This window comes from Caenorhabditis elegans, chromosome II (genome assembly GCF_000002985.6).
Source record: "Caenorhabditis elegans chromosome II".
NCBI lineage: Eukaryota > Metazoa > Nematoda > Chromadorea > Rhabditida > Rhabditidae > Caenorhabditis > Caenorhabditis elegans.
This window is the reverse complement of record NC_003280.10, coordinates 3588245-3601444: the sequence shown is the minus strand read 5'-3', so window position 1 is coordinate 3601444 and position 13200 is coordinate 3588245. Positions and strand designations below refer to the sequence as shown.

At 33.9% G+C, this 13200-nt stretch overlaps 4 protein-coding genes, 2 long non-coding RNA genes, 2 other non-coding genes and 1 pseudogene across 9 annotated transcripts; 4 read left to right on the top strand and 5 right to left on the bottom strand.

Moving 5' to 3' along the window:
* Positions 1-2623: 2623 nt before the first annotated feature.
* Y49F6A.11 (Protein of centriole 5) lies at positions 2624-3103 on the top strand (the record flags this gene model as incomplete). The annotated part of the gene is made up of 1 exon (NM_001368581.3): positions 2624-3103. The coding sequence occupies one exon, from the start codon at positions 2624-2626 to the stop codon at positions 3101-3103; it is 480 nt and encodes a 159-aa protein (NP_001355422.1).
* A 427-nt stretch (positions 3104-3530) lies between these two features.
* Positions 3531-3929, bottom strand: linc-68. Its single transcript, NR_101675.1, has 2 exons — positions 3718-3929; positions 3531-3666 (listed from the first exon to the last, which is right to left on the bottom strand). It is a non-coding gene; the product is annotated as a long non-coding RNA linc-68 (long non-coding RNA).
* A 703-nt stretch (positions 3930-4632) lies between these two features.
* Positions 4633-5219, bottom strand: linc-17. Its single transcript, NR_101674.1, has 2 exons — positions 5134-5219; positions 4633-4944 (listed from the first exon to the last, which is right to left on the bottom strand). It is a non-coding gene; the product is annotated as a long non-coding RNA linc-17 (long non-coding RNA).
* A 386-nt stretch (positions 5220-5605) lies between these two features.
* On the bottom strand, positions 5606-5806 carry Y49F6A.12 (uncharacterized protein; the record flags this gene model as incomplete). The annotated part of the gene is made up of 2 exons (NM_001368580.1): positions 5606-5684; positions 5733-5806. 2 exons carry the CDS (start codon positions 5804-5806, stop codon positions 5606-5608), a joined length of 153 nt encoding a protein of 50 aa, NP_001355423.1.
* Positions 5807-6163: 357 nt separating this feature from the next.
* On the bottom strand, positions 6164-6258 carry Y49F6A.8. Its single transcript, NR_050972.1, has one exon. It is a non-coding gene; the product is annotated as an Unclassified non-coding RNA Y49F6A.8 (non-coding RNA).
* Y49F6A.7 lies at positions 6164-6258 on the top strand. Its single transcript, NR_050973.1, has one exon. It is a non-coding gene; the product is annotated as an Unclassified non-coding RNA Y49F6A.7 (non-coding RNA).
* A 20-nt stretch (positions 6259-6278) lies between these two features.
* On the top strand, positions 6279-7622 carry srh-306 (annotated as a pseudogene). Its single transcript has 5 exons — positions 6279-6507; positions 6561-6751; positions 6823-7055; positions 7206-7293; positions 7455-7622. Coding segments are annotated over exons 1-5 (909 nt in total).
* A 333-nt stretch (positions 7623-7955) lies between these two features.
* srh-305 (Serpentine Receptor, class H) lies at positions 7956-9394 on the top strand (the record flags this gene model as incomplete). Its single annotated transcript, NM_062190.1, has 5 exons — positions 7956-8301; positions 8345-8535; positions 8690-8920; positions 9027-9105; positions 9279-9394. 5 exons carry the CDS (start codon positions 7956-7958, stop codon positions 9392-9394), a joined length of 963 nt encoding a protein of 320 aa, NP_494591.1.
* Positions 9395-11723: 2329 nt separating this feature from the next.
* On the bottom strand, positions 11724-13162 carry srh-57 (Serpentine Receptor, class H; the record flags this gene model as incomplete). The annotated part of the gene is made up of 5 exons (NM_062189.1): positions 11724-11839; positions 12013-12091; positions 12198-12428; positions 12583-12773; positions 12817-13162. The coding sequence occupies 5 exons, from the start codon at positions 13160-13162 to the stop codon at positions 11724-11726; spliced, it is 963 nt and encodes a 320-aa protein (NP_494590.1).
* Positions 13163-13200: the final 38 nt, after the last annotated feature.

Below are 13200 nucleotides of genomic sequence, written 5' to 3'. Positions count from 1 at the left end.
AGCAATAGCTCTCATGACGTTTTTGAAAATTCAAAAAATTTCTTGTAAAATTCTGTGCAAAAGGGGAAAAATTTGGAGAAAAAAAATGCAATTTCAAAAAAAAATCTAGAAGTATTCTGAATATTGATAAAAATCAGTAAAATTTGGAAATTTTAGGAAAAGTGACATTAAATTTTTCTTAATTTTGAACCCTAAGGAGAGTCTATAAAATGTACATAGAGATAATAATTTTTAAACAGGTAGTCATTAAATACCTGCCTACGTTAAAAGTGACCTATTGCGTGCCTATTGCGGCCTATTGGCCTATGCCTATTGCGGACTCTAGAGCTCCTTTGGGCGCTAGAACTTCTCTAAAAGATGAAAATGTTAGATTCCCTATGTTGTGAGGCTCCTCTCACTACCTTAGAAATGTATGTCTCATAAAAATTAACATATATAAAAGAGAAAATTTATGAACTTCAAATACGATTAAAATTTTTAAACTTTCATAACATGGCAACACAAGAAATCAAGTTGTTGCGCGCGCGTGCAGCTGATCGCCAGCTTAATTATGGGTCAGCCCGTGCGGAAACCAACACTGTAAAATTGCCAGAACACCGGAGTATGTGCGGACGAATAATTTTGGAACAGAAGCTGTCGGCAACACAGTGATATAAAGACAATGTAAACGTCAGAGGGTGGACAGAGAAAGAGACATAAACTATTCGAATGCACCAACATATCATCTAGTACAATTTAAAAAAGAAATAATACAGTTTTGAATATAAATATAGTTTATTGAGAAGAGGGCATTGAAAATCGACTGACGATTCAAAAATTGATTAAACCAACGATTTTTCAATTCCCATAAAATGTGCCCGTCCGATTTTCATAACATAAAGAACTACTGACGTAGAGAAGGGGAGACGAGCAGAGAAAAAATAGTATTGTAATAAAATTGGTATGTCGCTCGGTGTTTGACTTACAGAAGTCAGTTTACAAAACTATTTATATAACGGAAGAAGATATGTTCTAATTTGAAAAAATGCACATGGGTTCCAGCAAGCAATTTAGCAGCAGAGAAGTATTTTTCACTGGTTAAAAGTCGATCTGAACATAATTTTTTGAAACAAAATTTTATATATTTTGTGTCAAAGTTTTACGCCCAAAAAAACAAATTAAGATGCATTATAAAAATTTCGGAAAAAAAAGAAAATTTCAGGCTTTTAGGAAAAGATTTGATAATTGATTTAAATTATATAGGTTACCAATTTCATGTACACTGATCGAAAAATAATTAGATAAAATATAAGTTGACCTTGTCAGGTTTCGTCCATAAATGGTCAACACCCCAAGTATTCTTATTGGCACACCTCATAAAAATAGTGCGCATTTTTAGATCGATTGGAAAAATGTCGCGTTTACAGATGTTTAAGGATGTCGTAGAGATTAAAGTTATTCATGTTTTCTTTTTTGTATTTTCTCTTTAAATTTTTGATTCGTCTTGGTATTTGTTTCATTGGATTATTCATGCTGTGAGTTCTTTTTATTTTATTTTTTATGAAAATTTGTGAAGAAAATTTTATCCTTATTTTGTAACAAAGGCCAAAAATACAACGATTTTTTTTAATCTCAAAAAATTTGAAATAGATTAAATTAAATTCACATCTTAAAATGCAGTTTAGAACAACGAAAATCGAATTTAAAAATTTAAAAAATTTCCACAACCTAGTTTTTAAATTTTTTATGGGTTTGAAAATGCTCAAAACAGTTTTTTAATTTCTCTAAAAAATTTGCAAAATTTTCATAAAATTGTTTGCACTTAACTTTTTAAATTCTTTCAGTTTTGCAAAAAAAAACATTTATTTCAATTTTTGGTTTTTAAAAAATCCCCTAGTCGTTAATCTTTTTTTTTTAACTTTTTCCGGATAAATATTTTTGGACTCAAAATTTGTAAAATCCGAATTCTCATAAAAATGATTAAATAAACATTTTACAGTTTTTTAAATACATTTTTTTCTGTCAAACTTTTTTTTGCAAATTGCCAAATTTTCAACAACAAAAAATCTATAAAAGTCAAAAACAAAAACTTTAAACGAAAGAAAATACAAAAACTGTTGGAAAACAAACTTTTTTGTCGATTTCCAATTTTTGTTATTTAAAAACTGAGTTTTCAGCAGTTTTTGGCTGTAAATTTTGTTTATTGAAAGCTAATTGAAAATTGCATTTTCACATGTTTAATCTGAAATTTCTCTAAATAAAAAAATTTTGATTGTCTTTATCAAAGAATAAATTCAAATTTGATATTTTCTGGATGATCGGTCAATTTCCAAATTTTTTCCCCACGTATGGTAACTTCCCAAGATCCATTTTTGTGACCTGTCTTCTCATATTCTCCTACATGGTCTGTGCATTGACTCCTTTTTCCCAAATTTCGATCAATAACCAATTACCTTTTTCTCTCTATGTCTGTGAAGAATGCTGCGTTTAGCGTTTTTTATTATTTTTTAGTCAACTTTTTTTTTTTAATTTCAAGCTTTGCAATTTTTGTTACCAATTTTTTTTGTGAAAATAAAAATCAATAATTATTTGTTTAATTTGAAATTTAAAAAGTTTTAAATTTGATTTTCAGGTAATTTCCAAGATGACCCATAGCATTGCCGACTTTCCCAATCAATATTTGGAGCAGCCCCCCGCCGAGCCAACCGATGAGGACAACCCGGCACCTTGGCTGAAAATGGTGGGTCAGGAGAAGGCCTCATCTGAGGCAGTCACAGAGGAGGAGGTAATCTTTGCGAATAAGTGTGACTGCTCGATTCCAGAAAACATGAAGCTTGAGCACCTCTCCAAGCAGATTGCCATCTGGAAACGGCTTGAGAAGTTCGCCAGAGAGAATCACCGCTTCCTGACTCTGAGCCTATATCGGGAAAAGCAGGCTCAACGGAGATCACCATTTGTCGGGCTGATAGGATTGATGGAGAAGCAAGCGAAGGAAGCAGAGGAGATGCATGAGATGGTGCATCGGAAGTTGATGATTAGGATGGAGCACAAGGAGTATATCAGGAAGAAACTCGAACTTGGGGCAGAGAATGAAAAAGAGCCTGTTTCGCATGGTCCAACATAGTAGAAGATAATAATTTATTGTTTTAGAGAAATTTATTTATTGCATGTATTAGCTTAAATTAGAATAAAAAATTGATTAAAAACATGTTCCTGGTGACTTTTATAGGCTCAAAAGGGGTTCAAATTAAAGAATTTCGTAATGAAAATTCAAAAAACTTTACTTTATCACAGTCGGTCATTACGGTCCAATTTCTAAAATTAACCTGAAAAATTTGAGGAACTTTTGGGAGGTTCTAGAAAGTTCAGAATCTTTTAAAAAACGTTTTGAAAATATTTGAGAAATTTTGAAATATCAGAAGCTTACCGATTTTTTAGAGAATTTCCTGAAAATAAGAAGCCCCCTGCAAGTTTGGGTGAGAAATAAAAAAAAGAGCAAAATGAGTTGTCAATTTTAATTCTAGTTTCCAGGACTCGGAGCGAAATTTTTAAAAAGAATTTATTAAGAAAGAAATATTAAAAAACATTGAGGAAATATTTTTCGTAAAAAACAAACTGAAAATTAAATTTTTTTTAATCCATAATGTATCGGAAGATGTCCGAGTCTCAGAAACAATTCTACGAAACCTGCAAAAAATAAACAATGACTATTTTTCTACTAAAAATTTTAAAACTCACCATGGTACATTAAAACTTTCTTTCCAACTGAGGCATACCGGACAACTCATTGCTTTTGGTGAAAACCGGCAAAAAAAGGAACTGGCACTCTCGACAGTTCACGCTGAGCTTTTGAGCTAATTGGTGCAGCAAAATACTAGAAATCCTTGGAAAAATAGTTGAAAAAAGAAGAAAAAACCCACACACAGCGAGTCAATGGAAAATGTAACTAGTCACATTGCTGCCTGCCTATTTATATCTGCCTGGTGTAGCGAGGGGGCGAAGTTCCAATGACCGTCATAATACTGCCCAAGTGCTCATTGTGCTGCTCAGCGTGTGGTGAACTTACGCCTGTTGCGGCAGCTGTTGGAGACCACAACTAAAGTTAGATAACAGTGCCAGATGCCCTTCTATTGCTCAATTGGATTTAGGTGAGAGTAGTTCACAAAAAATAGGCAGGCACCTAGAAATTAGGCACATAAGTAAGAAGGCGCCTACCTATCATGTCTCCTTTTTTTAAGAAGCCGCCTCTGCCTGCCTCATGCATGTGTCATGTAGGTCTGCCTATATATCAATCTTGTGCCTATCTACCTGTCTATTTCCGGTCTGCCTATGTTTCTACCTCACGCCTGCCTACGTGCCTACCTAGTGCATACTTTTTGAATGTTTTTTTTGCTTGCCTGCTTGCATTCTTATATGTATAACTTCTTTGTCATTTCTCCTAGACTACATTTCTGCTTGATGCCTACCTGTGACTGCCTACGCTTTTGTCAATCCTATGTATACAAGTTTGCCTAGTCTGCCTAGCTTATGCCTGCCTGAAATTTTTTGAATGCCAATAGTCTAGGGTGGCTTGAAAATACATTTCTTCACAAACTCCAACCATTTACGCAATTTTTTTTAAAATGATGGTTTTTATTTATTGTTAAAGAATTAAAAAAAGAAATTTATTATTACAAAAAATTAAAATAAAATTAGATATTGCATTATTTAGATAAATTATAAAAAGTTTAAAAAAAGACTACATTATATTTTTTGATAGTAAACAACATTACAAAACAGGAAAACATTAAACCGGTACTTATTCGTTTGCTCGACCGACGGCGAAGTTTGTGGCCACCACAGCTGACGATACTAGCGTTACATTCTCCTCAGTTGCTGTTTCTCATTTTTCCTCAATCTCGGCGAGTTTACATTTCATCTTACACAGGCCTGTGCGGACAATTCATGGGATATGTTATTCATAACCTGAAAATAAAAATCGGAAATTATGATAAAAATGAAAAAATTATTTTAAAAAAGTGGTACCTGGGCTAAAAAACCTTATATGATCTTTTGAAGTGTAATTTCATTTTTATAGAGTAAATTATAGCAAAAGTAAATTATAAAACATCTCAGGACTAATTCTTGAAAATTGAAAAAAAAATCTATACTTACCTTTAAGGATTTCCAAGTTTCCAATCAGAAATTCAGTAAGCAGTGAAAAAAATATAAAAAATCAGGAAAATCAAAGTGAGACCCTCACACAAAGAGCCAATAGAAAGTGAGCTACACTAGCAGTTGCAAGTAGCTATTTATACTAGCTCCAACTGATAGGAACAGCTGGCGAGCTCACGGAGCAGGCGGACGGAGGGGGGGGGGGATGGGGTATGGGTGGTGTAATCTCAAATCTCTTAGAGATGCAAATGTATTGTTCGACAGAAAATTATTACACCTTCAGAGTTGGGAAATATGGAAGAGTATTGTCTTACGGTTCTATAGATATTGTTCAGGCTTTGAAGAAAGTGTCATTTTCCTTACAGAGATTTCCAATTAGACACGAAAATATCTGCCTGCCTTGTGCCTACACGCCTGCCTAAACTGCAAAAATACGTTCTACTATACAATAATTTATTGAAATCTTTGAAAATTAAATAATAAGATGCATGTCATAGCGTATGCTGCTTTCAGGTTCCAAAGGTGCCGCTATTCTTCTGGGTTTATCAGTTCTGCAACAGATTTCTCATAATTTTAATAAATTCGATATCAAAACTTACTCTATTTTTATTCGCAGCATTTTTCTCCTCATCGCAAAATCTCTACAAATTATGTGTCCGCATATTGTAACCATTGGAATTTTCCGGTTTTCATTGAAACGTTCCAAGCAAACTGGACACTCTGAATGGGGTTTTCTCCTCGTGTCATGCTGCTGACTCCATAGATGCCAAATTGTGAATATGACACGACTTTCTTCGTCTTCACAATCTGAAAGTTAGATATTTATTGGAAACTTTTTTTTACTTCTAGAATTTTTTCGTAATATTTGGATAACCGAACACCGGTTTGCTGAAATTTCCAATTTGAAAAATTAGGATAATGTGGTTTTTTTAAAGAAAAATTGGCGAAGCAGCCTTTTTTAGTTTTACTCTACAGGAATCAAAATATCTCTCTTCTTTTTCGTCCTATCCATCTACACTATTCAATTCTTTTCATCTTCTTTTTCTTCTTCTTTTCTTCCACACTGCTTCTTCTCCAAGCCATAACCCAATCGGTCACATAAATGAGAAGAACGCCTGTTCTTCTCCCTTCCCGGCCACTCGCCAATTCTAACATTTTATATCATTTTGAAAAAGACTTCAAGTAAAATGAAAACCATGAAAGTGCCACTTTTAATATTTCATTTTTGGAGCACAAATCTTGATTTAATGTTTACCCTATACTCAGCCCCCTATATATTTTTCCCAAGCACATCTGGGACACCACTTGGAGTTCTAGGATGGCTGGGTGTCGGAGTCAAATGGCAGGCCTATTGGGGTCAGTATTCTGTGATGAGTAGGTGCACATAGGCTATAGGGAACAAACGTTATGCATCGTTAAATTTTCAGTGCTCGGTGTGAGCTTCATCATCTTGTATGAAAACCGGCAGAGTCAAATTTCAACGGTGAAACTTAAAATTGAGAGAAAACAAACTCGTATACTATATTTTGCGTTTAAATGTTTATTTTCGTTTGTTATATTGCTTCCATTCTATATAAATAACACGGATCAGATGGAGTTGAGGAAAACCGTGTTAAAGGTATATTTAGTGGTGAGCAATAGGCTTCCGATTGGTCACTTTTTCATTATTACCACATATTTTCAATTCAACAAATCCCGTGTCCCACGATCGAATTTTTTGACTCCAAAACATATGTCCTATTGGAACCAGACGAAATCCTCCCGTTATTTTCAAATATTATCGGATTTGGGGGTATTCTTGCTGAGATGTTTTTCTTTTTATTTCACACTGTATACCATCTAACAATGGTAGGGAGCACATCAATTTCAGAGACAACAAGAAAAATGCAGAGGAAGTTTTTGAAGAATGTCTCGTTGCAGGTAGGATCAGTTGTTGTAATTAGTAGGTCACTGTGTTAACTAGTTTTTAAAGTACAAATTCCCAGTAGCCCTACATTTTCACAGTAGTCCAGTTTATAATGTGCACATAGGACCTTCTAAAATATGTTTAACCAGAAATCTAAAGCAAGGTAGTTTCAGATCTCAATTCCCTTGATAGCAATTGTGTTCCCAGTCTTATTCTCTTTGTATGCGGGTAAGATGAACTATTATAATCAAGGTAACTTTTTTTCTAATGTTTCTACCCTCTTTCTAATGCTTGGAAGTTTCAACGGTTTTGACTTGAAAAATGTGATATTTTCTTGAGTCATACCTTATAATTGAATCTAGAACAAGGCCTTTCAATATAAACCCCTATCAGGTGAATTTCAACGATAGTGTTTTTAGCTGCTAACAACAACGTGATGCTAGTTATGGCTAATCATGGATTGCTGAACAACTGCTGCACACTTTTCATCTATAAACCTTATAGGGATTTTATTATGAGCAAATCAATCGGAAAGCCGGCGGAAGAAAGAATAGTGGCAATAATACCAGTTGTTTCTTTATGATTTAAAATTTATCAATTATTTTTGAACCAATAAATGGTTATGGGATGATTTTTTCTAGTTAATTGGACGTTTGATGTAGAAAGGAACACTTCGAGTTTTGTAAAATCAATGGAAAATTGTTCCCCAGTTATCTCAAAGATTGGGAGTTCTTGATGTTTGCACTATGGCATTTGTCGGCGACAGCTGAAAATGTTTCAAAGTACACAAAAGAGAAGAATTTCTGCAAAACTTGAAATAAACCTTATTTTTAGTTCAAATAAGTTGAGCTGAAGTTTGTATTAATGTTGTTTTTTTCTCTATCTTTTTCTAGTTTTCAGATCATTCAAATATACAATGACTTGGCCGGACCTTATCAATTCTACATGCCGAGAAAACTACACCTACTTTGACTCTTCGGATTACCTGCGCAATGCATATCATGTCACAGCAATATTCACAGTCCCTCTATCAATTCTAACATTTTATATAATATTAAAAAAGACTCCGAGTAGAATGGAACCCATGAAAATGCCACTTTTAATATCTCATGCTTCGAGCACAAACCTTGATTTAATGTTCACCGTATACTCGGCTCCATATATATTTTTCCCGACCGCTTCTGGAACAACACTTGGAGTTCTAGGAAGGCTGGGTGTCGGAGTCAAATGGCAGGCCTATTGGGGTCAGGTTTCTGTTCTGAGTAGGTGTCTAGGGAAACAATTATACAGCTTAAAAATTTTCAGTGCTTGGTGTGAGCTTTATCATGTTGTATGAAAACCGGCAGAGTCAAATTTCAACGGTGAAGTTTAAGATAAAAAGGAAAGAAACTCGAATATTATATTATGCTGCAAACTATTTATTTTCATTTACTGTGATGGTTTCATTCTATATACATAACTCGGATCAGGTGGAGTTGAGGAAGTTTGCGTTTAAGGTACATTTGCTGACCATTCAGCGAGGAGCAATAGGCGTGGATACTTGCGCTGATTGGTCGCCTATTTCATATGCCCACCAATCAGTGACAAGCAACAGGCGTGGCTACCGCCGTTGATTGGTCGCCATCCACCAGTAAATATATTTCGTCTCAGAAAATCCCTTGTCCCACTATTGAATTTTTCGATTCCAAAACATATGTCCTATTGAAAAGTGGAGAAGTTATCCCGCTCATATCAACTATTAGCGGATTTGTGTGTATTGGTGTTCAGACGTTTTTCTTTCTATTCCATACTATATACCATCTAACGTGTGTCGGAAGCGCAACGGTTTCAGAGTCAGCAAAAAAGCTGCAGAGGATGTTTTTGAAGATTGTTTCGGTTCAGGTATGATATCTTTAATCAGTAGTAGGTCACAGTGAAAATTGGTTTTTGAAGTACTAACTATCAGAAGCTCTAGCCTATATTTGTGAATATTGCTCGGTAGTTTCAGATTTCAATTCCCTTGATAGCAATTGTCCTCCCAGTTTTATACTCGATGTATGCGGATAACACGAGCTATTATAATCAAGGTAACTTTTTTTGAAAATTTTACTACCCTCTTTCGAAAGTTCGGAAGTTTTAACTTTTTTGAATTGAGAAAGTAATATTTTTCTTGACTCATAGCTTATAATTTAAATTAGAACAAGGAAGGTCTTTCAATAGAAATACAACCAGGTAAATTTTGAATTTAATTTTTTTTCAGCAGCTAACAACAACGCGATGATAGTTATGGCTAATCATGGATTGCTGAGCACCTGCTGCACACTTCTTATCTATAAACCTTATAGGGATTTCATTATGAGCAAATTCATTTTTTGATTTATCAATTATATTTGAATAAATGTTCACACAATAACGAAATATGTTGCTCCCGCATGTGTTGCTCCGTACCATCTGCTGTCTGCGTCTATCGAGTCAGAACTAGTCTCCGCCTTCCCACCGGGCAATGCGTAAAAACAAAGAGACCGGACACTCCCTAGGCCATTCGGTTCTCTGTGACTCCTTGTGTTGGGGTCTTGTATTCTTTTTTCCTGTTTTTCTGGTTTTTAAAGTTCTGTGTGGTGTGAAAAAAAAACGAGGTAAGTATTGAATTAAAAATGTACATTTTTTAAAGCTATTTATTTGATACCTTTTAATAGTTTTCTTTTGTGGGTTTTTGCTCTAAATGGTAGAATACAGTCCCAATATACTGAATATAAATGTAAAAAAAAATTCTAAATTTTTTATGATTTTTTAAAAAATTTTGAAACAATTAATTAAAATTTTTTTTTCTTTTTCTTCTTTGTTTTTTTTTAATTTGAAACATAGTTTGTCAATTTTTCAGACATATTTCAATTAGTTTCGCCGTAAAATGCGAAAATGTCAAAGTGACTCACGGTGTGGATTTTTTAACAAACAATCAAAAAAACATGTTCCAAGAATTAATTCATTCTTAACCATTGCGTGACACGTGGCATTTTTTTGAGTTTTTTTATGGATTTCAGCTGTTTTAAATCAGCTAACTTTCAGCTTTGTTTCAGTTTTTCTTCAATTTTTTTTTTGGATTATCAAAGTTGACAGCATTTTCAAGTAAGACATAAAGAAAAAATTAGAACAACACATTCTGTAATAGAAGAAAACAACGACAAAGTATGTATATCTTGCGCCAGGAAAAGTCCTCTAACTGACCATTGGGCCCACAACTTTTTTTAAAAATTTATCATTCTGATAATTAGATGTCTGGTTATAATACTAGCATATTTTTAAAATTTTTCTATGTCTAGTTTTTGAGAAAATGTAGGTAGTTGTGAAAAAATGGTGGTTCCCCTAACAGGGGAAGGATCTCAAAGAATCCTTAGAAATCTGTTACGTCATAACATATATTTGATAGATGATGATTACAGATAATCACTCCAAAAAAATTAGCTGTTTTAAAGCAAGTTCAACTAAATTACAGCGTTTTAAAGTTGACTAAAAAGTCTTCATATTTTAATTCAAAAAATCAACACTTTTACTGTTCAAAAGAAGCGCATTTTAGTCAACTTTAAAACGCTGTAATTTAGTTGAACTTGCTTTAAAACAGCTAATTTTTTTGGAGTGATTATCTGTAATCATCATCTATCAAATATATGTTATGACGTAACAGATTTCTAAGGATTCTTTGAGATCCTTCCCCTGTTAGGGGAACCACCATTTTTTCACAACTACCTACATTTTCTCAAAAACTAGACATAGAAAAATTTTAAAAATATGCTAGTATTATAACCAGACATCTAATTATCAGAATGATAAATTTTTAAAAAAAGTTGTGGGCCCAATGGTCAGTTAGAGGACTTTTCCTGGCGCAAGATATACATACTTTGTCGTTGTTTTCTTCTATTACAGAATGTGTTGTTCTAATTTTTTCTTTATGTCTTACTTGAAAATGCTGTCAACTTTGATAATCCAAAAAAAAAATTGAAGAAAAACTGAAACAAAGCTGAAAGTTAGCTGATTTAAAACAGCTGAAATCCATAAAAAAACTCAAAAAAATGCCACGTGTCACGCAATGGTTAAGAATGAATTAATTCTTGGAACATGTTTTTTTGATTGTTTGTTAAAAAATCCACACCGTGAGTCACTTTGACATTTTCGCATTTTACGGCGAAACTAATTGAAATATGTCTGAAAAATTGACAAACTATGTTTCAAATTAAAAAAAAACAAAGAAGAAAAAGAAAAAAAAATTTTAATTAATTGTTTCAAAATTTTTTAAAAAATCATAAAAAATTTAGAATTTTTTTTTACATTTATATTCAGTATATTGGGACTGTATTCTACCATTTAGAGCAAAAACCCACAAAAGAAAACTATTAAAAGGTATCAAATAAATAGCTTTAAAAAATGTACATTTTTAATTCAATACTTACCTCGTTTTTTTTTCACACCACACAGAACTTTAAAAACCAGAAAAACAGGAAAAAAGAATACAAGACCCCAACACAAGGAGTCACAGAGAACCGAATGGCCTAGGGAGTGTCCGGTCTCTTTGTTTTTACGCATTGCCCGGTGGGAAGGCGGAGACTAGTTCTGACTCGATAGACGCAGACAGCAGATGGTACGGAGCAACACATGCGGGAGCAACATATTTCGTTATTGTGTGAACATTTATTCAAATATAATTGATAAATCAAAAAATGAATTTGCTCATAATGAAATCCCTATAAGGTTTATAGATAAGAAGTGTGCAGCAGGTGCTCAGCAATCCATGATTAGCCATAACTATCATCGCGTTGTTGTTAGCTGCTGAAAAAAAATTAAATTCAAAATTTACCTGGTTGTATTTCTATTGAAAGACCTTCCTTGTTCTAATTTAAATTATAAGCTATGAGTCAAGAAAAATATTACTTTCTCAATTCAAAAAAGTTAAAACTTCCGAACTTTCGAAAGAGGGTAGTAAAATTTTCAAAAAAAGTTACCTTGATTATAATAGCTCGTGTTATCCGCATACATCGAGTATAAAACTGGGAGGACAATTGCTATCAAGGGAATTGAAATCTGAAACTACCGAGCAATATTCACAAATATAGGCTAGAGCTTCTGATAGTTAGTACTTCAAAAACCAATTTTCACTGTGACCTACTACTGATTAAAGATATCATACCTGAACCGAAACAATCTTCAAAAACATCCTCTGCAGCTTTTTTGCTGACTCTGAAACCGTTGCGCTTCCGACACACGTTAGATGGTATATAGTATGGAATAGAAAGAAAAACGTCTGAACACCAATACACACAAATCCGCTAATAGTTGATATGAGCGGGATAACTTCTCCACTTTTCAATAGGACATATGTTTTGGAATCGAAAAATTCAATAGTGGGACAAGGGATTTTCTGAGACGAAATATATTTACTGGTGGATGGCGACCAATCAACGGCGGTAGCCACGCCTGTTGCTTGTCACTGATTGGTGGGCATATGAAATAGGCGACCAATCAGCGCAAGTATCCACGCCTATTGCTCCTCGCTGAATGGTCAGCAAATGTACCTTAAACGCAAACTTCCTCAACTCCACCTGATCCGAGTTATGTATATAGAATGAAACCATCACAGTAAATGAAAATAAATAGTTTGCAGCATAATATAATATTCGAGTTTCTTTCCTTTTTATCTTAAACTTCACCGTTGAAATTTGACTCTGCCGGTTTTCATACAACATGATAAAGCTCACACCAAGCACTGAAAATTTTTAAGCTGTATAATTGTTTCCCTAGACACCTACTCAGAACAGAAACCTGACCCCAATAGGCCTGCCATTTGACTCCGACACCCAGCCTTCCTAGAACTCCAAGTGTTGTTCCAGAAGCGGTCGGGAAAAATATATATGGAGCCGAGTATACGGTGAACATTAAATCAAGGTTTGTGCTCGAAGCATGAGATATTAAAAGTGGCATTTTCATGGGTTCCATTCTACTCGGAGTCTTTTTTAATATTATATAAAATGTTAGAATTGATAGAGGGACTGTGAATATTGCTGTGACATGATATGCATTGCGCAGGTAATCCGAAGAGTCAAAGTAGGTGTAGTTTTCTCGGCATGTAGAATTGATAAGGTCCGGCCAAGTCATTGTATATTTGAATGATCTGAAAACTAGAAAAAGATAGA